This window comes from Oncorhynchus mykiss, chromosome 10, assembly GCF_057628025.1.
Source record: "Oncorhynchus mykiss isolate SJ-2025 chromosome 10, ASM5762802v1, whole genome shotgun sequence".
Taxonomy (NCBI): domain Eukaryota; kingdom Metazoa; phylum Chordata; class Actinopteri; order Salmoniformes; family Salmonidae; genus Oncorhynchus; species Oncorhynchus mykiss.
The window spans coordinates 34074906-34099596 of NC_143031.1; the positions used below are offsets into that span (position 1 = coordinate 34074906).

At 43.6% G+C, this 24691-nt stretch overlaps 1 protein-coding gene across 3 annotated transcripts in view; it reads left to right on the forward strand.

Annotated features, from left to right (window-relative positions):
• Positions 1-24691, forward strand: part of dscama (DS cell adhesion molecule a) — a 179823-nt gene that overhangs the window by 138554 nt on the left and 16578 nt on the right. For all 3 annotated transcript variants that reach the window (XM_090186395.1, XM_036990093.2, XM_090186396.1), the window contains exons 11-18: positions 1647-1826; positions 19726-19925; positions 20186-20282; positions 20419-20547; positions 20834-21001; positions 21751-21821; positions 22013-22262; positions 22703-22849. In XM_090186395.1, coding sequence (XP_090042521.1) covers positions 1647-1826; positions 19726-19925; positions 20186-20282; positions 20419-20547; positions 20834-21001; positions 21751-21821; positions 22013-22262; positions 22703-22849 — 1242 coding nt within the window. The remainder of the gene's footprint in view (positions 1-1646; positions 1827-19725; positions 19926-20185; positions 20283-20418; positions 20548-20833; positions 21002-21750; positions 21822-22012; positions 22263-22702; positions 22850-24691) is intronic.

Below are 24691 nucleotides of genomic sequence, written 5' to 3' on the forward strand. Positions count from 1 at the left end.
TCTTTCTTTTGGTGTTTTTCAGTCAGTAGAAAGGCCTCTTTCTACAATTTTCATAACTGTGACCTTAATTGCCTACTGTAAGTTGTCTGTAAGCTGTTAGTGTCTTAACGACCATTCCACAGGTGCATGTTCATTAATTGTTTATGGATCAATGAACAAACATGGGAAACAGTGTTTTAACCCTTTACAATGAAGATCAGTGAAAGACAGGGTCCTGAAAAAGGGATGTTTCTTTTTTTGTTGCTGAGTTTAGCATTAGTGGAGTTATGTCAGACATGCAGCTAACAAAAATACAGTTCATTCTGAAAGTTTTCAAACCCCTTGACGTTTTCCACATTTTGTTACGTTACAGCCTTATTCTAAAATAGATTAAATAGTTTTTTTTCTCTCCTTAATCTACACACAATACCCCGTAATGACAAAGCACAAACAGGTTTTTAGAAATTCTTGCAAATGTATCATAAAAAAATTGGAAATATCACATTTACATAAGAATACCTAGACCCTTTACTCAGTACTTTGTTGAAGCACCTTTGGCAGTGATTTCATCGTCGAGTCTTCTTGGGTTTGACGCTACAAGTTTGGCGCACCTGTATTTGGGGAGTTTCTCCCATTCTTCTCTGCATATTCTCTTAAGCTCTGTCAGTTTAGATGGGGAGCATCGCTGTACAGCTATTTTCAGGTCTCTCCAGAGATGTTCGATTGATGAAAGCTACAATCTCTCTGCAATAGATACCCCCTACCCCCTAAAAAAAAATACAAAAAAAGGGTCAATATGTGCCATTCACTCTCTGAACGGCACACATACACAATCCATGTTTCAATTGTCTCAAGGCTTAAAAATCCTTCTTTAACCTGTGTCCTTCCCTTCACCTGCACTGATTGAAGTGGACTGAACAAGTGACATCAATAAGGGGTCATAGTTTTCACCTGGATTCACCTGGCCAGTCTGTCATGGAAAGAGCAGGTGTTCCTAATGTTTTTGTACTCTCAGTGTACAAGGGTGGTGTTTAGTAGAGAGTAAATGTCTTGACATGGAGTGAAATGGTGTGGTACTCCCTGAACCTGTCCAATTAGAACACACATGTTCATTTTCCATTGCAAAACGTTTTGCTACAGTACAGTGTACCCTGCTGAACACATTCCAGCATTATTTAGAAGCTACTCTTCCTGCTTCTGACCACTATGATGATCTGTTTACACACTGGTTTCATGATTGAGGAGAACAGAGTTATTTTGTAACTGTGCATCTTCCATTTCTACTCCTCTGACTATCTTGCTGAATTGCGTAAACACAACATTGTGTGTTCTACGGAAAGCTTTTTTTTATTATAGATCATTCGTTTAGCCAACACAGCAAACACAGTGTCCACAGCCTTGAGGTTGAATGGTGAAAGTGCAGCACTGTACTGTAAGTCTAAACCAACAGTAAGAGAAAGGAAAGCAACAGCTTCTCACATTACGATAACAGAGTAAAAGGAAATGTTCTCTAATGTTTGTTGATGCAAAACATCCATCCATTATGTAGCAATTTCTCTTAATTTGATCATAAACAATGCAAAGGGTGTTATTAAAACATCTTACACCTCCCCTTCCTCCTCTCCCTCCCTCCATCCACCCCTCCCTTTCTCTCTCTCCGTCCCCAGGTGCGGGGGTTCCCCAGTTCCAGCCTATAGCCCTGAACTCAGGCTTCCGTATCCAGGTGCTGGTCAACGGCTCTCTGCTAATCAAACACGTGCTGGAGGAGGACAGCGGCTACTACTTGTGTAAGGTCAGCAATGACGTGGGAGCTGACGTCAGCAAGTCCATGTACCTCAACGTCAAAAGTAAGTCACTGAAGACCCCCATGTTTCATGGCTTTATACATGGATCTCAGTGTCAAATGGAAGACCCCCTCTTTATCCTGGAATAGACAATAGACAGTGTTCTACAATGTCCATTTTTTTAAAGCTCAGAGTTAAAAGTAAGACCTCTCTTCTTGAAATGATCATGTACTGCAACTTCAACAGAGAGACCCATGGGGAAGCAGTAGGCTACATGTTGGCCCCCATTAGAGACATTCATAGCAGTCATTTTGTGAAGTCTATTTGTTGAGTAATGTTACTGTTCTGTGCTGGAGTGAGTGTCTCTGTGTTGGAATAAAGTGTTATAGGTGTCATGACGTTGGCCTGGGAGGTAGGTTTATGACAGTCATAAATACCTCTTTCCACCTTTTTCCTCTCTCTACCCTACTGAGGTTGCATTTGCAAAACCCTTGGTTAACATAGAGATTCTGGGAACATCAGAAGGTGGGGGAAAATTAACTATATTCTGGAAATGCGACCAATTGAACAAATGCGGTGGTACTTAATGAATATGATGTCAGTTCGGTTGTCATCTGAGACATTCTCATCAATGATAAGATGAGATAAACTCTACAGTGGAAAGTCTACACATCAGAGTTATCGGATTCACATGGAATTGTTGTTCAATTTAAATGTTTGAATATGAAATTATTCGTGATGGGATGAAATGTGATTTTAGCTTCTAAAATGTGAGAATTGGGTTTTCATAAGACAGGGCTCCGCTCAATCAGTGGCCCGCCTCTGTGAAGGGACATTCGCTATAAAACCTTTCAAACATGCCCTCCTCTCCCTTTCCTATATAAGCCCTTGATGACAATATAACCTCCTGTTCCGAGGATGTAGGACGATGGTCCTATGTCAGAATGGTTCAGATAATAACTACAGAACGAAGCCAACATCAGCGTGAGCTTTGGTTGCGAATGGTATGAACTTTGAACTCTTATTCACTACAGAAGTGATACCTCCTAGCCGTTGAGTTAGCAACAGCAGATGCGACGAGGGTTAGGAAGGAACAGACAGAGTATCCCGTCTATCACCCAACGACGTTACTACAACGTATCCAATTGACAACCAGAGACATTCTTCAAAGGACTCGGTTGGGCAACACGGCCTTCCATCTACCACCAATCTACCGAAGCGCAGCTCAGAGTAAATATTTATTGCATTTTCCTTTTCCAAATGGGCGGTAATTTAGAATGCATCAGATACTGTATTTACGATAGCACAGCTTCTCCCTGTGTCCCTCAGTCTTCCCGCTCTTTCACTCAAACCCAGCCCTTTTCCTTTGTGTAACAAGCTGTCTTATCTGTTCCGCCCGCAAGGGACGTTTTCCTTTATGACGTAATTTGTAATCAAGTTATGATTTAATTATGTGTATGTGTAATTCTGTGTGATTAGTTAGGTATTTAGTAAATAAATAATCAAACCCAATTTTGTACTGCTGATTCAAATTGTTAGCCAGGGTTTGTGCAGATAACCAAGAATTTACAACTTTCAGATGAGACTGAATTAAGATGACGATTAATATTGACTGCTATTGATGTAAAATATTACTAGGTCTTTAAGAGTTTATTCGGAAGATAACAGCTCTATAAATATTATTTTGTGGTGCCCGACTCTCTAGTTAATTACATTTACATCATTCGCTCAATCAGGTGATATTAATTACGGAGAAATTATTTTATAGAATAGCATGTCATATCACTTAATCCGGCATAGCCAAAGACACAACATAGGGATGTCAAAGATACACATTTCAGCACTGTATGGATGGACCGCGGTTGTTAGCGGGTCATCTTTCCCTGTATTTACAGTGGGGTGATCCAGTAAAGTGCTGCGTGGTGGGGGTGACGTTAACCTCTCTGAACCACCCATCTCGGATCCGGTATAATTGTCAACAGCAACGCTGAATAGCATAGCGCCACAGTCAAATAATATTACTAGAAAATATTCATCCTTTTGAGACTTTTGTTAATCCACCTGTCGTCTCAGATATAGAAATTATGCTTTACAGCGAAAGCAATACAAGCGTTTGTAAGTTTATCGATCGCTCGACAAAACAATAAGTACACTTAGCATCAGGTAACTTGGTCACGAAAATCAGAAAAGCAATCAAATTAATCGTTTACCTTTTGATGAACTTCAGATGTTTTCACTCACGAGACTCCCAGTTTGACAACAAATGTTCCTTTTGTTCCATAAAGATATTTTTTATATCCAAATACCTCCGTTAGTTTGGTGCGTTATGCCCAGGAATCCACCGGAAAGAGCGTTCACGACAACGCAGACAAAAATTCCAAATTATATCCATAATGTCCACAGAAAAATGTCAAACGTTTTTTATAATCAATCCTCAGGGTGTTTTTCAAATATCTATTTGATAATATATCAACCGGGACAGTTGGCTTGTCACTAGGACCGGGAGTAAAAATGGCCGCCTTTCTCTTTTGCGCACAACTCACTATGAGAGCCTCCACCTATCCACTTACGCAATGTGGTCGTTCAAGCTCATTCTTCAAAATAAAAGCCTGAAACTATGTCTAAAGGCTGTTGATACCTTAGGGAAGCCATAGAAAAAGGAATCTGGTCGATATCCCTTTAAATGGGCAATAGGGATGCATAACAACAGAGAGGTTTCAAAAACAGGGGCACTTCCTGATTGGATTTTCCTCAGGTTTTAGCCTGCAATATCAGTTCTGTTTAACTCACAGACAAAATTCTGACAGTTTTGGAAACTTTAGAGTGTTTTCTATCATAATCTGTCAATTATATGCATATTCTAGCATCTGGTCCTGAGAAATAGGCCATTTACTTTGGGACTTTATTTCTCCAAACATAAAAATAGTGCCCCCTAGTTTCAAGAGGTTAAATGGCTGAAGGTTAAGTTGACTGAAGTCACTGTGCTCTGTAACAGAGGCCACCAGTGTTGTGCCACCACCACCACGGCCCTGTGTCATTCTGCCTGAACACATCCCACAAAAGCATCCATGCAGTGTCGCCGGTCTCCATCGCTCTATTTCTCTCTGAGAAACACAGACGTTTATCCGCTGAGTGGCCATGGACTTAGCTCCCCTCCATTAGGCTCTGAACTCTATAAGCAGGCAGAGGCTGCCATGTGGAAAAGAGGGCTGGGGGAGGGATGGGCTACCAGTCTATCTCTCTCCCTTTTCTTCCCTTCTCTCTCTTCTCCCCCTCCCTAGGCTGCTTTTCTGTATGTCTGGCTTCCTCTCCTCCTCCTCTTCTGCTTCCTATTTTGCTCAGTCTTCCCTTTCTGTATTTCTCTCTCTGTCTTTGTGTGTGTAATATTTAACTCTATTTCATTTCTGATGCAATATGATTTCCCCTCCCCTGTCTGTCTGTATCTATCGCTCCTCCCTCCTTCCCTCCATCTCCCATCATTGTATGTCTCCCAGTCTAACCACTGGGATTTGATTGGTAGTGACATGGTGGGGAGTTGTGCCCATCACCCCCCTCTAGAGCCAGTTCCATCCCCCTCACACACACACACACACACACACACACACACACACACACACACACACATTTGATTTGATGTTTTCAGCCTCTTCAGACATGGTTCCCAATCTTACGTTATCTCTACAATTAGATGTGACATTATTTCTTACGTTGCAATGTAGTTATCCAACCTAGATGACATACGCTGTACCATATTCTTGTGCTTCAAGTGAAATGAAAGCAGTTTTATTTGACAACTAATCAAAAGCGGGATCCTTCCAAGCTTTCCTCACTTTCAGTCTGCTGCTCCCACATGCATACCGCATTATACTGTACTATACGTTCTTACTGTAGATTTTCCCAATAGAAACACTGCCCTCTTCAGGTGAAAAAAAGTAAACTGTAGAAAATTGAGGCTAGAGCTTGTTTGTCTGCGTACCAGTCAAAAGTTTGGACACCTACTCATTCAAGGTTTTTCTTATTTTTCTTATTTTCTACATTGTATAATAATAGTGAAGACATCAAAACTATGAAATAACACATATGGAATTACGTAGTAATCAAAAAAGTGTTCAACAAATCAAAATATATTTTATATTTGAGATTTTTCAAAGTAGCCACCCTTTACCTTGATGACAGCTTTGCACACTCTTGGCATTCTCTCAACCAGCTTCATGAGAAATGCTTTTCCAACTGTTTTGAAGGAGTTCATATATATGCTGAGCACCTGTTGTCTGCTCTTCCTTCACTTCCTGCAGTCCGACTCATCCCAAATCATCTCAGTTGGGTTGAGGTCGTGTGATTGTGGAGGCCAGGGCATCTGATGCAGCACTCCATCACTCTCCTTCTTGGTCAAATAGCCCTTACATCTCAAATATAAAATATAGTTCGATTTTTGTAACACCTTTATGTTACTAAATTATTTCATGTATTATTTCATAGTTTTGAAGTGTTCACTATTATTCTACAGTGTAGAAAAAAGTACAAATAAAGAAAAACCCTGCAATGGGTAGGTGTGCCCAAAATGTTGACTGGTTCTGTATGTGTGCACGGTTTGTGTACATGTGTGTCCTTGTGCGTGTGTGTATCTGTATGCGCGTGCACGTGCGATGTCCTGCTGCTCCCCTATGGCTGGGCTGGGTGCTCATTTGATCCCAGTCACACAGTGTGGGGGCTTATATCCTTGTAGCTGTTATCTGGCCAGAGCAGAGGCCGCCCTGCAGAGTGTCTGTCTGTCTGTCTGCCACAGCTAAATACTGCTCCCTCATGACTACTGTCTGTCGGTCTGTATTTGTATTTATTAGGGATCCCCATCAGCTGAGCTATTCTTACTGGGGTCCAAACACATTAAGGCACTTACGTTATATATAAAACAAAATATAAAACAGTACATCATATAATGTTATTACACAACTACATGTCTAGAATACAAATTATAAACTGGGTGTTTCGAGCCCTGAATGCTGATTGCCTGAAAGCCGTGGTATATCCGACCATATACCATGGGTATTACCAAACATTTATTTGTACTGCTCTAATTATGTTGGTAACCAGTTTATGATAGCAAAAGGCACCTCGGGGGTTTTGTGATATATGGCCAATATACCATGACTAAGGGCTGTGTCTAGGCACTCCGCATTGCATCGTGCATAAGAACAGCCCTTAGCCGTGGTATATTGGCCATAAACCACACACCACCAGGCCTTATTGCTTAAATGTATAATGCCACCATACAACAATATTACAATGTGCATGTTTGTAGAGTGCATGTGTTAACTCTTGTGTGTGAATGCGTTTGCCTGTACCATTGTGAGTGTCTGTAAGGTATATTTTTACCTGTTTTTTTCATCTGATTCTACTGCTTGCATCAGTTACTTGATGTGGAATAGAGTTACATGTAGCCATGGCTCTATGTAGTACTGTGCGCCTCCCATGGTCTGTTCTGGACTTGGGGACTGTGAAGAGACCTCTGGTGTCATGTCTTGTGTGGTATGCATGGGTGTCTTTTCAGTTCGCTGCAGCTAGCGACTGGAACGAGCTGCAACAAACACTCAAACTGGACAGTTATCTCAATCTCTTCATTCAAAGACTCAATCATGGACACTCTTACTGACAGCTGTGGCTGCTTCATGTGATGTATTGTTGTCTCAACCTTCTTGCCCTTTGTGCTGTTGTCTGAGCCAAATAATGTTTATACCCTGTGCTGCTGCCATGTTGTGTTGTCATGTGTTGTTTCCATGCTATGTTGTTGTCTTAGGACTCTCTTTATGTAGTGTTGTCTCTCTTGTCGTGATGTGTGTTTTGTCCAATATTTTTATTTAATTTATTTAAAATGTTTAATCCCAGCCCCCGTCCCTGCAGGAGGGCTTTTGCCTTTTGGTAGGCCGTCATTGTAAATAAGAATTTGTTCTTAACTGACTTGCCTAGTTAAATCAAGGTTGACTAAAAATATCATTAATGTTAGCTCCCTGTGTACTTTTAAGGGCCAGCCATGCTGCCATGTTCTGAGCCAATTGTAATTTTCCTAAATCCCTCTTCTGCCCTAGTGGTGACCACACCACTAGGGCAGAAGGCGCCGGAACCTCTGGATCCAGGGCAGCAAAGCCGTTTCTGGTCTGTGTCCGGACTTAACATCTCCAAGGAGGCCCTCTTTGCCTCTTTTTTCTTCCATGGCGAGTGACATACAGTATCTCCATGATACATGATGAGTGACATACAGTATCTCCATGATACATGATGAGTGACATACAGTATCTCCATGATACATGATGAGTGACATACAGTATCTCCATGATACATGATGAGTGACATATTTCCATGGCTGGTTGGTTGGGTCGAGAACAGGAACATCCCCCATCATCTAGGAGCATCCTGCTAGCTCCATTCTTCAGGGAAGGGGGAGGCCCCTCCGGGGAGGGATCCATGCACAGTACCGACCAGTTGGCTGTGGAGAGCCGAAACTGGGGCGACACTTCCACCAGACCAGAACAGCGTCCTGCTACTGGGGTAGAAGAAAAATAATAAGTAGACAGGCGTGGATTCCCAAGTAGCTTGTGTAGGTTCGCTACTTGTTTTCTAAGAGAAGCCACCTCGACCCTGTATTCCTCTGCAAGCAAACAGTTGCTGCGTTGAAAGTCAGGGCGGTCAACATTGTTCCGGAATAAAGCAAAATAAACACAGCTCCTGCAGCGTTGAAAATGTTCCATAGCAACCTCCATTTGAGACTGCCGAGCCAGTCTCTCTGACTCAGTCAGTCATATAATACTCTCACACACTTACTTAAACACACACACACAATACATATACCAGGACACGTTCACTTACAAACACACACACAATACATGTACCAGGACACGTACACTTACCAACACACACACAATACATGTACCAGGACATGTACACGTACCCACAGCAGTGGCCGATTTTCATCCCCGTGTAAAATGTTTGGACATAGGCTGCTTCGAGTGTTTTCTGTGTACACACACACACACACACACACACACACACACACACTGTTATTAATGTCCCTCTGTAGTGTTTGTGTGTCTGTTTGTGAGCCTGTGTGTCAGTGTTCTTCCTCAGCTGAGCTCAGCTCCCGGAGTGTCAGGTTCAGATTGTTGTTTTGATCGTTGTGCGGGTGGTTGTGTGGTCAGGGTGTTGGTTGTGTCTGGCCCTCCTGCTCTCTGGAACCTGAGCCTCCCTGGGAGCCTTGTTCCCTGGTCTCCTGTGGATCAGTGCATTTGTGCCAGACGAGACCCTCATTAACCCACTGAACCTGTCCTCTTCTGAGCAGGTGTAATGTTACATACTGTACACACACCAGACTGTGCCCTCCTCTTCATAGACAGTAAACATGTAGCATGCAGTACACTCTGCACTGTGCTGGTGTGTGTTGTTTATCCAGGCTATACGACACCACTGCTGTTGGAGAAGCTGCTGCCACTTAAGTGGCTTAGGAGACTATTACAGCAACACTGGAACTGACTGGCTGTAAAGTGGTCAGGTGATATACAGTACTGGTCAGGTGATATACAGTACTGGATGAGCTCTTGGCTGGGTTACCCCGCTCACAAGTGTACCTGGTTGTATTTCTGGAAAAGACACTAATAGACACACACACACACACACACACACAGGCCATTACTGAAGAATCATGGCCATTGCTGAAGAATCATGACCCTCGCAGGCTGCTACTGTAATTCAGTGGTTTCGACAGATTCCATTCGGCCAGGCTATTGTGGCGGACCCACAGGGAAATGAATTGCAGCTATTGTGATGTCGTAGTGAAACACTTTTATTGTGATTAGTGTCTGTGCATAGGCTAATGCCTAACCATAATACACCATGCATCCTCGTATATGAACGATGTCACAGACACCCACAGACAGCAGAAATTGCTTGTGTCGCAATAGCAGTATTTTCACAGCTCTGTGTGTGTGCGGGCGTGTGTGCATGTGTGTGTGTGTGCGTGTGTGTGTGTGTGTGTGAGAGTGTGTGTGTGTGAGAGTGTGTGTGTGCGAGAGTGTGAGAGTGTGTGTGTGTGAGAGTGCGAGAGTGCGTGCTCACATTATTCACTCTTTATTCATGATAGATTCACAATATTTGGCATATTGCCTAGACACCTTAATACTTAAGTCTACCTTACTTAAAACTATCCATGTCTTTATTTATATTTTGTGCAGCTGAGGGCAACAACAGGATTTGAACCCATTCCCATGTCTAAATGACTAGTCTCCTCTACCGCATACCTACCTCCACTGATGCAATTGACTGGATGCATCACTAATCCAGAGTAGGTTTATTCTATCAGTGGGTCAACAGCCACTCAATGTTTATCAGTGCCAATTAGGATCAATTAAGAGCATCACACTCGTAACGCACCGAGACACAATGATGAGAGCACGCACATAATGAGACTTAACTTTAGAAAAACAGCGTTGTCGCCTGGTCGCCAACCTCCCAATCACCCAATCAGACCGCTTCCCTCAGACTGAAGTAAGAATTATTTTCTCTTTCACTCTCGCTTTCTCTCTCTCATTCCTTCCCTTGTTTCAGCCCTCCAACTACCCACACAAAGCAGCCTGTCTGCAGCCATATACTCAGCATCATGCTCAATGTCCAACCCAATTGTGCAGCTAAGGGAATTATTTTGGTGCAGTGAGTGGAGCTAGCACCCAGTGAACCAGTCAAATCTGTGCCATCACCGCCCTTCCCCCTACCTATCCACTCACTCACACACACACACACACACACAATGCCCCAGGGGCAGTGGGCTCCTGTTGGGAGTGATCTTGTCTTGTTCTCGTCTCACACCCATGGCCCAGTCATCCAACCAGGGCACCCTGTGGCCTATATTCCACAGCCAGACACTCACTCTGGTGGGGTAAACGGAGCCGGATGCCTGCGGCTATCTATTCGACCGGGAATCTACAGTCATAAGTTAATGTTACTGTTAGATGTCCATGCTGGGTAGATATGGATATGATTAAATGTACAGCATGTGGATGATGGTACAATGGTGTCATAAAAAAACTAAAAGGACGGTAGGAGACGGGAAGTTTTGTCTGTTTCAACTGACTGAATAAGATGGTGGACATGTAGGCCTACTGACAGTTGTGGCTGATTCCCGTGATGTATTGTTGTCTCTACCTTCTTGCCCTTTGTGCTGTTGTCTGTGCCCAATAATGTTTGTACCATGTTTTGTTCTGCTACCATGTTGTGCTGCTACCATGTTGTTGGCATGTTGTCGCTACCATGCTGTGTTTCCATGTGTTGCTGCCATGCTATGTTGTTTTCTTAGGTCTCTCTTTATGTAGTGTTGTGGTGTCTTACTTGTCGTGATGTGTGTTTTGTCCTACATTTGTATTTGATTTTACGTTTTTAATCCCAGACCCGGTCCCCAAAGGAGGCCTTTTGGCTTTTGGAAGCCTTCATTGTAAATAAGAATTTGTTCTTTAACTGACTTGCGTAGTTAAATAAAGGTTAAATAATAGAAAATAAATAAAAAGGTTGGTAGGGGACGGGAAGTTTTGTTGTCTGTTTCAACTGACTGCATAAGATGGTGGATATTTCACATCTGGCATAAGTACGGTAGATTTAGAGTCAGGTCCATAATTATTGTCACCCTTGATAATGATAAGAAAAAAAGACAATCAAATAAATAATAATACAAATACTGTGCTTATATTATTTCATAATAATACAATTTCTCAGAGAAAGAGATTTTGCTTAACAAGTGACAAAAAAGATAGAGGTCAAAATTACTAGCCAAAAACAGGGTTACCTCTACCAAGAGGTTGACACTTGGCCACAAGTAGATATTCCAGCAAGACAATAACCCCAAGCACTAATCAAATTCCACAAAGAAATTGTAAATGAACCACAAAATCTAAAAAATGTAATGGCCATCTCAGTCTCCAGACTTCAACCCCATTGAAAACATGTGGTTTGAATGGAAGAGGGCAGTCCATAAGAGCAGACAAAGGATATCAAGGATCTGGAAAGACTCTGTATGGAGGAATAGTCTAAGATACTGTAGCTCCCAACGTTTTTTCCAATCTCATAAAAGATTTTAGAAAAATCGTTATCCTTGCAAAGGGAGAGTGCTGGAGTATTGAAAACAAGTGTGCGAATACTTTTGACTCCTATCTTTATTTAGATGTTTTTTATGAAATTGATAATAACAAATAAAAAAATCTACTTTCTTTATCTGAGCAATTGTATTAGTATAAATAGTATATTTTCCCTTTTTTTTAGCATACAAAATAGCTCAATATTTGTTTTGCTCATCTTTATCAAGGGTGCCAATATTTATGGACCTGAATGGACCTGAAGCCTGGCTGTTAAGACAACCCGAAGCAATATTATTAATGTCTTTGTCTGGAATCATGTAGTAACCAAAAAAGTGTTAAACAAATCTAAATATATTTTATATTTTAGGCTCTTCAAAGTAGCCAATCTAAGCCTTTGTAATGAACATGATGGGAGACAGAGAGCTGGTTTCAAGCGCAGGGCGCAGCAGGTGTGTCTTTGTAAAGGACCACAGGAGGAGGCAGATAGCTGGGTCCAAGGGCAGGCAGAAGGTCATACACAGGAGGAGGCAGATAGCTGGGTCCAAGGGCAGGCAGAAGGTCATACACAGGGGGTCCAGAAAGGCAACAGTACAGGCAGAAAAATAATGTCGTCCGGGAGATCAGGCAATAGGTTGATAACAGGAAATCCGATAGTACAGGCAGGGAATCGGCAAAAGGCATCGTTAGTGAGGCAGGCAAAAACTATGATACACGGGAGGATTAAATTACGGGAAAAACAGAGCTTTGAATATACAGTCATTAAAACTCGTTTTTCAACAACTCCACAAATGTCTTTAACAGACTATAGTTTTGGCAAGTCGGTTAGGACATCTAATTTGTGCATGACACTAGTAATTTTTCCAACAATTGTTTACAGACAGATTATTTCACTTATAATTCACTGTATCACAATTCCAGTGGGTCAGAAGTTTACATACACTAAGTTTTTTAAATGTATTTTTAAATTGTTGGTAGTTACTGTCTTGTCTCATTGCTGCAACTCCCGTACGGACTCGGGAGAGGCGAAGGTCGAGAGCCATGCGTCCTCCGAAACACAACCCACCCAAGCCGCACTGCTTCTTAACACAGCGCGCATCCAACCTGGAAGCCAGCCGCACCAATTTGTCGGAGGAAACACTGTACACCTAGCGACCTGGTCAGCGTTCAATGCGCCCTGCCCGCCACAGGAGTCGCTAGTGCGCGATGAGACAAGACCTACCGGCCAAACCCTCCCTAACCCGGACGCTGGGCCAATTGTGCACCGCCCCATGGGCCTCCCGGTCGCGGCCGGCTGCGACAGAGCCTGGGCTCGAACCGAGAGTCTCTGGTGGCACAGCTAGCACTGCAGACCACGACGTCACCCGGGAGGCCCCTACATACACTAAGTTGACTGTGCCTTTAACCTCTTTGGGCTAGGGGGCAGTATTCAGAAGTTCGGATGACTGACATGCCCAAAGTAAACTGGATATGGATATGCATATAATTGGTAGCATTGTATAGAAACCCTCTGAAGTTTCTTAAACTGTTCAAATAATGTCTGTGAGTATAACATAACTGATATGGCAGGTGAAAACCCGATGAGAATCCATCCAGAATAATTTTTTTTAGGTCAGAGGCCATTTCAATGCCAGCCTATGGGATATTCAAAATAATTCCTCCCAGATTGCAGTTCCTATGGCTTCCACTAGATATCAACAGTCTTTAGAAAGGGTTTCAGGCTTGCTTTTTAAAAAATTAGCAAGTAGTTGTAGTTTTTCAAGGTGTCCCTCAGGAGGACTCTAGACTTGTGGTGCGCGTGAATGAGGGCACGCACTTCGTCATCTATCTCCGGTATTGAACATACTACTACATTCCGTCTTAAATTGTATTGTTTATTTACATATCAGGGTACCTGAGGATTGATTAGAAATGTTGTTTGACTTGTTTGGACGAAGTTTACCGGTAGCTTTTGGGATTCCTTTGTCTGCATGTTGAACGAGTGGATTACTGAATCAAATGCGCCAACAAATAATTTTTTTGTGATATAAAGGAGGACTTTAGCGAACAAAACAACCATTTGTTGTGTAGCGGGGACCCTTGGGATTGCAAACAGAGGAAGATCTTCAAAGGTAAGGCATTTATTTTATCGCTGTTTCTGATTTTTGTGATGCCTCTGCTGGTTTGAAAAATGTTTTTAATGCTGGTGTATGCGCGCGTTGTTCTCAGATAATCACATGGTATGCTTTTGCCGTAAAGCCTTTTTGAAATCTGACAACGTGTTTGGTTAAGCTTTTAACCTTTCTGATCTCCCCATCCCGGATCCGGGATCGTGAATACAGACTCAAGCTCATTACCATAACGCAACGTTAACTATTCATGAAAATCGCAAATGAAATGAAATAAATATGCTAGCTCTCAGCTTAGCCTTTTGTTAACAACACTGTCATCTCAGATTTTCAAAATATGCTTCTCAACCATTGCAAAACAAGCATTTGTGTAACAGTATTGATGGCTAACGTAGCATTTAGCATTAGCATTCAGCTGGCAACATTTACACAAAAAAACAGAAAAGCATTCAAATAAAATCATTTACCTTTGAAGAACTTCAGATGTTTTCAATGAGGAGACTCTCAGATAGCAAATGTTCAGTTTTTCCTGAAAGATTATTTGTTTAGGACAAATCGCTCCGTTTTCTGCGTCACGTTTAGCTATGAAAAAACCCCTGTATCCAGGATTGTGTAAATCTATCAGCAAGCTCATTAGCATAACACAACGTTAACTATTTATGAAAATCGCAAATGAAATGAAATAAATATGCCATCTCTCAAGCTTAGCCTTTTGTAAACAACACTGTCATCTCAGATTTTCAAAATATGCTTCTCAACCATAGGAAAACAATCATTTGTGTAAAAGTAGCTAGCTAGCGTTAGCATTTAGCGTTAGCATTTAGCGTTAGCATTAGCGTTAGCATCCAGCACGCAACATTAACAAAAACATAAAAGCCTTCAAATAAAATCATTTACCTTTGAAGAACTTCTGATGTTTTCAATGAGGATACTCTCAGTTAGATAGCAGATGCTCAGTTTTTCCAAAAAGATTCCTTGTGTATTAGAAATAGCTCCGTTTTATACATCACATTTGGCTACCAAAAAAAATCTGAAAATTCAGTCTTCAAAACGCGAACTTTTTTCCAAATTAACTCCATAATATCGACTGAAAACATGGCAAACGTTGTTTAGAATCAATCATCAAGGTGTTTTTCACATATCTCTTCATTGATACATCGTTCTTGGACACATGCTTTCTCCCCTGAATCAAATGGTAAAGTAGAAGCAGCTGGCAATTGCGCACCGAATTCGACGCAGGACACCAGGCGGACACTTGGAAAATGTAGTCTCTTATGGTCAATCTTCCAATGATATGCCTACAAATACGTCACAATGCTGCTAAGACCTTGGGCGAACGACAGAAAGTGTAGGCTCATTCCTTGCGCAATCACAGCCATATAAGGAGACAATGGAAAACAGAGCTTCAGAAATTCTGCTAATTCCTGGTTGATGCATCATCTTGGTTTCGCCTGTAGAATGAGTTCTGGGGCACTTACAGACAAAATCTTTGCAGATTCTGAAACTTCAGAGTGTTTTCTTTCCAAAACTGTCAAGAATATGCATAGTATCTTTTCGTGACAAAATATCGCGCTTAAAACGGGAACGTTTTTTATCCAAAAATGAAATAGCGCCCCTAGAGCTCTAACAGGTTAAACGATGTAAGACACTTGTATTTTCATGTTTAATATTACAATTTTTGTATTTTGAATTTCGCGCTCTGCAATTTCATCAGATGTTGTCATAGTGGGACACTAGTCCAAACAGCTTGGAAAATTCCAGAAAATTATGTCATCGCTTTAGAAGCTTCTGATAGGCTAATTGACATCATTTGAGTCAATTGGAGGTGTACTTGTGGATGTCTTTCAAGGCCTACCTTCAAACTCAGTGCCTCTTTGCTTGACATCATGGGAAAATCAAAAGAAATCAGCCAAGACCTCAGAAAAATAATTGTAGACCTCCACAAGTCTGGTTCATCCTTGGGAGCAATTTCCAAATGCCTGAAGGTACCACGTTCATCTGTACAAACAATAATACGCAAGTATAAACACCATGGGACCACGCAGCCGTCATACCGCTCAGGAAGGAAACGCGTTCTGTCTCCTAGAGATGAACGTACTTTGGTGCAAAAAGGGCAAATCAATCCCAGAACAACAGCAAAGGACCTTGTGAAGATGCTGGAGGAAACAGGTACAAAAGTATCTATATCCACAGTAAAACGAGTCCTATATCGACATAACCTGAAATGCCGCTCAGCAAGGAAGAAGCCACTGCTCCAAAACTGGCATAAAAAAGCCAGACTAGTTTGCAACTGCACATGGGGACAAACATGGCACTATTTGGAGAAATGTCCTCTGGTTTGATGAAACAAAAATGGAACTGTTTGGCCATAATGACCATCGTTATGTTTGGAGGAAAAAGGGGGAGGCTTGCAAGCTGAAGAACATCATCCCAACCGTGAAGCATGGGGGTGGCAGCATCATGTTGTGGGGGTGTTTTTCTGCAGGAGGGACTGGTACACTTCACAAACTAGATGGCATCATGAGGAAAGAAAATTATGTGGATATATTTAAGCAACATCTCAATACATCAGTCAGGAAGTTAAAGCTTGGTCGAAAATGAGTCTTCCAAATGGACAATGACCCCTAGCATACTTCCAAAGTTGTGGCAAAAAGCCCTGACCTCAATCCTATAGAACATTTGTGGGCAGAACTGAAAAAGCGTGTGCGAGCAAGGAGGCCTAGAAACCTGACTCAGTTACACCAGCACTGTCAGGAGGAATGGGCCAAAATTCACCCAATTTATTGTGGGAAGCTTGTGGAAGGCTACCTGAAACGTTTGACCCAAGTTAAACAATTGAAAGGCAATGCTACCAAATACTAATTGAGTGTATGTTGAAGGCCTAGGAAGCTGAGCAGGGGGCCTCCCCCGGGGACGTGGAGCTAGACGGTCAGGACGGTTACGGTGGAAAGCCAGGATCATGGCTGGTTCGAGGATGTCCTGGGCAGGGACCCAGGACCTTTCTTCGGGTCCGTACCCCTCCCAATCCACCAGGTAGTGGATGCGACCTCCCAGGCGCTTGGAGTCAAGGAGGGCTTGGACGGAATAAGCCGGTGCACCGCCGACATCAAGCAGAGGGGGTGTGCCAAGGTGCACTATTGGAAGGGTGTACCTCACAGGCTTGAGAAGGGACACATGGAAGGGTGAGGAGATCCGGTAATGGCGGGGCAACTGGAGATGGTAGGTGACAGGATTGATGCTGTGTGTTATTTTGAAGGGACAAATGAACCTGGGACTGAACTTTTTGCAGGGGTCACGAAGCCAGTTGAGAGCCACACATGTTGCCCAGGGTGGAAGAGTGGAGTAGGTTGGCGACGCCGGTTAGCGAACCGTTTCTGGGAGAGGGAGGCTTGATCTATGTGCCGATGTGCGGTCTCCCAAACCTGCTCACCCCTTCCAAACCACTCATCGACGGCAGGCACATTTCCTGGCTCCCATGGGAACACGGGGGGTTGGTATCTAAGGACACACTGAAAAGGAGTGAGATGGAGTGAGGAATGCACCAGGGAGTTCTGTGCATATTCGGCCAAGGCTAGATAGCAACCTCACTCGTGTGGTTGGTGGGTAAAGTGTTGGCGAATGTACTTCCATATTTCTTAATTCAGGCATTCCGTCTGCCCGTTGGTTTGAGGATGGTATCCGGAGGATAAGGCTGATGGAGACCCCCTTACTACATGATTCCATATGTGTTATTTAATAGTTTTGCTGTCTTCACTATTATTCTACAATGTAGAAAATAATTAAAAAAAGAAAAACCCTTGAATGAGTAGGTTTGTCCAAACTTTTGACTGGTACTGTATATTCCTGTTTTTATTTTGGGTCTGCATTGCGACATTCTGGGCTGGGATAATGTAATCACGGTCCTGTAGAAAATCAATGGCTGCTCCATGTTCTATTCCTGGATACTATAAATGGCCTCCTTTGAGGACAGGGATGGAGGGAAAGAGGGAGAGGGATATATAGATTGTCCGATGCTAGTTGGCATGGTAACCTGGTCAGGTGAAAGGGAGCCTGGGAGGGGGAGCTGCAGCTTTTGTCTAGCGGGAGCAGAACATCCCAGAATTCCCTGCAGGCAGTTAGTGAGGCAGGCTGACATGCATCATGTTTGTTGCCCTTTGGGCTTCAGGCTTAGAAACGGGGCTCTCCTAACCTCTACTCTGTCAGCTAGAGATACACATATCAGTCAGTACTGCTAATTAAACCGTGTGCATGTGTGTTTATGTAGTGCACTGTGTGAAATAAAAAAATGAGTGGCTGTCCAATGTTTGAGTCTCCCAGTGGAGGAGTCACCTCGCCCCCCTGCCCCCAGAGCCATGTTCCTCTACCCATAATTCTGCCGGATATTTAAAAAATACATCAACACAGCAATTACAGGCCCATGAAACAGCCTGGAACCGTGGCATGTGCCTCGGGGCAGACAGACACAGCTGTGCTACTCTCTCACTCACACACTGATTACATTGGTCCTGTCTGTGTGATCTCCCGCTGAGTGATGGCTACCTCACCTCATGTAGTCCTTCTGTACAATAGGTGTTTCATTGACTACGCATCAACACTGTTGTGTCCCATTGGAGAGCTCTCACCTGATCTCATCATGATGTTAGTCTTAGCTAGGCTAGTTTGAGCTTACCTTTGTCATAATCATGGTAATACTACACTCTTAGAACATGGAATCCAAAAGGGTTCCACCTGCAACCAAAATATATTCTTCAAAGGGTTCTCCTATGGGGACAGCCGAAGAACACGTTAAGGTTCTAGATAGCATCTTTTTTTCTAAGAGTGTAGTGGTCGAGGTCTTAACAGTTCATTATAGTTTATGATTAACCCATTAGTGCAGTGTCAGGGGTCTGGGGTAAACTTTGCACCTCGGAGCCACTTTAAATGGCACAATGAGACTACCGTTGCTCAAAACGCTAACATTTAACGAAAGGGTGAGGAGTTATTTTTTCCCTCACTACTTCAAGTGCATCTCACTAAAAATTCATAGTTTTCATGCAAAATAAATCAACCTTATTTTTCTGCAGCGTGGCTCAAAATGGCTGGGGAATGAATAAGAGATGAAGCTTAAACATCTGCGACCCCTCGCCTGACACTTTCCATCATATCACAGGAGCCGTGTGTGTATGTGTCATTACACACTCGGTTGTGGGGGTAATGAGCTGTGTGTGTGAGTCGTTAGTGTGCTGTCCTAGTGTGCTGTCAGGGACCGGCCAATAGGGATTTTATCAGATCCAAGCCTTTGGCTGCTTGTTGTCATAATGTTTGTTGTCACAGTTCAACAAGAAGCATGGCGTTCACTGTGTTTTATGTTAGAAATTGGAGCAATGTCTGCAGAATGTAAACCAAAATACTTAGCAACCACTGAAGTCAGCCATACTATGACTCAATTAAGTGTCATTTGAACAGAGAGATTTGATTCATTGCACTGTTCCCGTCTTTTAACGACCCTCCTCCATGTGACAGGTATCATCACTATGATGTCCAACTGGAATTGGATTATGGCTAAACTTGTTTATGTTCAACCTGTCTTACTTCATAACTAATGTAACATGTTCCTTCTACTCTTTTCTCTATCTTTCTCCCTTCCTCCTCCTCTCCTCTTTCTCTTTATCTCTCTCGCTGTCGCTCTCTCTCTCTCTCTCCCTGTCCATCTGTCTGTCTGTCTCGCTCGCTCTCTCTTTCCCTCCCCTTTTTCTCTCTCCCTTCCAGTCCCAGCCATGATCACGTCATACCCCAACACCACGCTGGCCACGCAGGGCAGTGAGAAGAGGATGAGCTGCACGGCCCACGGGGAGAAACCCATCATGGTGCGCTGGGAGAAGGAAGAGCGCATCATCAACCCGGAGAGCAGCCACCGCTACGTCGTCACCGTCAAAGAGGTGGCCGACGAGGTCATCTCCACCCTGCAGGTATACAGACACACCAGTGGAATGGTGCTGCCCTATTCCCAGTTACCTCTGCTGAGGCCAGGTGGAGAACTACTGGGTATGCAGGGCATTTGCTTGGAGCAAAGCGTTGGAGCAAAAGCCTGCACTAAGTTTGTCAGTTTGTAGACAGGTTTGATGATGGCTCATCACGAGCCCTGTCTGTGAATGATATAGCCCAGAATGTGTATTTTCCATGTATTTCCTCATCTATGTAGCTGACCCTCTTTTTCCCCTTCCCATAGATCCGGCCTACAGTGAGGGAAGACTCAGGCTTCTTCTCCTGCCATGCCATCAACTCCTATGGTGAAGACAGAGGGATCATTCAGCTAACAGTGCAAGGTACAGCTGCCTACCACTGACAATTGTCATGAAAACATAATGAAATACAAAATATAACCCCACAATTAGGGTAATGATGCATAAACAACACCCTAGCATTGTATAACCTTGTTTGTGACTTTGTGGTGTCCCTCAGAGCCCCCGGACCCTCCTGAGGTGGAGATCAGAGAGGTGAAGGACAGGACCATCGCCCTCCGCTGGACCATGGGCTTCGATGGAAACAGCCCAATCACAGGCTTCGACATTGAGTGCAAGAACAAATCAGGTACAAGACAAACAATAGTTATCTTTTCTGTATGGCACAGAATACAAATGTTTTCACTTCTTGTGTATTTTCAAGGTCTCTCCTGATTAAATTATTCTCTGTATCCTCATTAAGCTCTTTAAGCTGAATGTGCTCCTCTTGTCTTCCAGATAAAGATTTTTAATGATATTTATCTTTTTCTCAGTATAATTCAATACAGCAGACTAATGCACTTAGCAGGCTTTGACCTACAACCCCACTTAGTGGTCCTCACTAACCCCTATAAACCTTGACCCCGGCCCCACAGGCTCCTGGGAAATGGCCCAAAGGACCAAAGACGTGTCTCCCCAGCTCAACCAGGCCACCATCATAGACCTGCACCCCTCCTCCACATATAGCATCCGCATGTTCGCCAAGAACCACATCGGCAAGAGTGAGGCCAGCAACGAACTCACGATCACCACAGACGAAGCAGGTATTAGACCAGCACTGGTCATATGTATACACACACAGAATGCAGACACAGACATACAACAACAAGGCAAGCACACACAGACATGCGTAGCTATACTGTACATACACATTTAGACTGCTGCACTACATAAATACATAAGTCAAAGCAGGCAAACAGGCAGGATGATGAACTGCAAAAGGAAATACCTACATAAGTGACTAGGATGAAAGAGGTAGAAAAGAGGGTAATGGGGATGAGGAAGTCAATTCATTAACAGCAGAGTGACATCAGCTCCATTGGCTCCGTTGCATTATTGAACACACGCTGACCCTGCACTAAAAGCGGGACTTTTCAATTAGCAGACCATGTTGTAAATGTCACACTACGGTCAATAGATCACTGGCCAGCCCCTCTGTAAATTGCTCCCATTCCCTTTGGTGGTTCATCCCAATCCCCATACTACACTTCTCTCTCTCACCTCTTCTGACTCTGTCCCCCATGACCTCTCATAAACATGACCTCCATCTTTATTACTGTTCAAGTGGGCTGGGCCATCTGAGACCAAATACTCTGGTCTACCCAAAGATACTGTAGAACCTTAGCCTTCCATGTCTCAGGATCTTTGCCTTAACCCTGGAATAATCTTCAGAATACACTCAGACTGGATAGTTGAATTCCTTTGCTGACTAATTTCTGCCTTCCTGCACCTCCTCTACTCAACTGACAGTAGCTCACATCTGAATGACCTTGATGTATGTTCTTCCTTCTAGCTCCTGATGGTCCCCCACAAGATGTGCAGCTTGAAGCCTTCTCCTCTCAGAGCATCAGAGTCTCCTGGAGGGTAAAATATGTTCAATCAATTCCATCAGGACTGAGAAGAACTTACTGTAGCTCAGTGGTCTACTAGCTACATGGTCTGTTACATATCAGGTCATCGAGGGCCACAACCATTATTCTGTCCTCAAGAAGATGTCCCCTAATATCTAAATGTACTTTCCCCTCTCTTCCCTCCCTCTCTCCGTCCTTCACCAGGCCCCTAAGAAGCACCTCCAGAACGGGGCGATCCGTGGCTACCAGGTGGGCTACAGGGAGTTCAGCACCGGGGGGAACTACCAGTTCAACGTCATCAGCATGGAGACGACGGGGGACAACGACCACAGTGAGAGCGTCACCCTGGACAACCTGAAGAAGTTCACCCAGTATGGGGTGGTGGTGCAGGCCAGCAACAGCGCTGGGACAGGACCCTCCTCCCAGGAGGTCATCTCTACCACGTTGGAGGACGGTGAGGAGGACAAACACACAGTCTGCCTTTAGCTATCAGTACTAATATCGTGGACAGTGAAAATCTTACTGATTTCAAACATTAGGGTATTCTACAGTATTGTGGTGCATCAAGGGTCAAACAGCTGATGTTTTGTCTCTGAAAGAAGTGAACTCCCATGATGGAGTTTTATCGACATCTTGTGGATGATGTTGGTACTGCTGGTGTAGTGAGACTGTCTATCACATGTTCAGTATTGTCATGCATGGCTGGTCATTTTTGTCATGGCTAAAAACATACCCGATGAAGGCTTGGTCCCAAAACACTAGTTTTAAGCATTATGAAGTTCACTTCCAAGAGTATCTCAATATTCTCATCTCTTCAGTAAACTCTTCTGTTCATTCTACTTGTTTGGAGACTGAGGTAACAATGTTGTTTTTCCTCCTCCCTGGTTGTGACAGTTCCCAGCCGGCCTCCAGAGAACGTCCAGGCCACAGCAGCGTCTCCAGAGATAATCTCTCTATCCTGGCTGACCCCTCCTAAAGACGCTCTCAACGGCATCCTGCTCGGCTTCAGAGTCATCTACTGGGCTAACCTGCCCGACGGAGGTACAGTACACACACACACAGATGCATGTGTAACAGTATAACTTTAAACCGTCCCCTCGCCCATACCCGGGCGCGAACCAGGGACCCTCTGCACACATCAACAACAGTCACCCACGAAGCATCGTTACCCATCGCTTCACAAAAGCCACGGCCCTTGCAGAGCAAGGGGAACCACTACTTCAAGGTCTCAGAGCAAGTGACGTCACCGATTGAAACGCTATTTAGTGCGCACCACCGCTAACTAGCTAGCCATTTCACATCCGTTACACTCACCCCCCTTTTGACCTCCTCCTTTTCTGCAGCAACCAGTGATCCGGGTCAACAGCATTTTATTTTATTTTATTTATTTCACCTTTATTTAACCAGGTAGGCTAGTTGAGAACAAGTTCTCATTTACAACTGCGACCTGGCCAAGATAAAGCATAGCAGTGTGAACAGACAGCAACACAGAGTTACACATGGAGTAAACAATAAACAAGTCAATAACACAGTAGAATTTTTTTAAATAAAATAAATAAATAAATAGTCAATATACATTGTGTGCAAAAGGCATGAGGAGGTAGGCGAATAATTACCATTTAGCAGATTAACACTGGAGTGATAAATGATCAGATGGTCATGTGCAGGTAGAGATACTGGTGTGCAAAAGAGCAGAAAAGTAAATAAATAGAAACAGTATGGGGATGAGGTAGGTAAATTGGGTGGGCTATTTACCGATGGACTATGTACAGCTGCAGCGATCGGTTAGCTGCTCAGATAGCAGATGTTTAAAGTTGGTGAGGGAGATAAGTATCCAACTTCAGCAATTTTTGCAATTCGTTCCAGTCACAGGCAGCAGAGAACTGGAAGAAAAGGCAGCCAAATGAGGTGTTGGCTTTAGGGATGATCAGTGAGATACACCTGCTAGAGTGCGTGCTACGGGTGGGTGTTGCCATCGTGACCAGTGAACTGAGATAAGGCGGAGCTTTACCTAGCATGGACTTGTAGATGACCTGGAGCCAGTGGGTCTGGCGACAAATATGTAGCGAGGGCCAGCCGACTAGAGCATACAGGTCGCAGTGGTGGGTGGTATAAGGTGCATTAGTAACAAAGCGGATGGCACTGTGATAAACTGCATCCAGTTTGCTGAGTAGAGTATTGGAAGCCATTTTGTAGATGACATCGCCGAAGTCGAGGATCGGTAGGATAGTCAGTTTTACTAGGGTAAGTTTGGCGGCGTGAGTGAAGGAGGCTTTGTTGCGAAATAGAAAGCCGATTCTAGATTTGATTTTGGATTGGAGATGTTTACAGTCTAGCCAGACACCTAGGTACCTATAGATGTCCACATATTCTAGGTCGGAACCATCCAGGGTGGTGATGCTAGTCGGGCGTGCGGGTGCAGGCAGCGAACGGTTGAAAAGCATGCATTTGGTTTTACTAGCGTTTAAGAGCAGTTGGAGGCCACGGAAGGAGTGTTGTATGGAATTAAAGCTCGTTTGGAGGTTGGATAGCACAGTGTCCAAGGAAGGGCCAGAAGTATACAGAATGGTGTCGTCTGCGTAGAGGTGGATCAGGGAATCGCCCGCAGCAAGAGCAACATCATTGATATACAGTGGGGCAAAAAAAGTATTTAGTCAGCCACCAATTGTGCAAGTTCTCCCACTTAAAAAGATGAGAGGCCTGTAATTTTCATCATAGGTACACTTCAACTATGACAGACAAAATGAGAGAAAAAAAATACAGAAAATCACATTGTAGGATTTTTAATGAATTTATTTGCAAATTATGGTGGAAAATAAGTATTATTTCCTGACTGACTGCGTGTATTGGTTCCTGACTTCCCTGAACAGTTGCATATCGCGG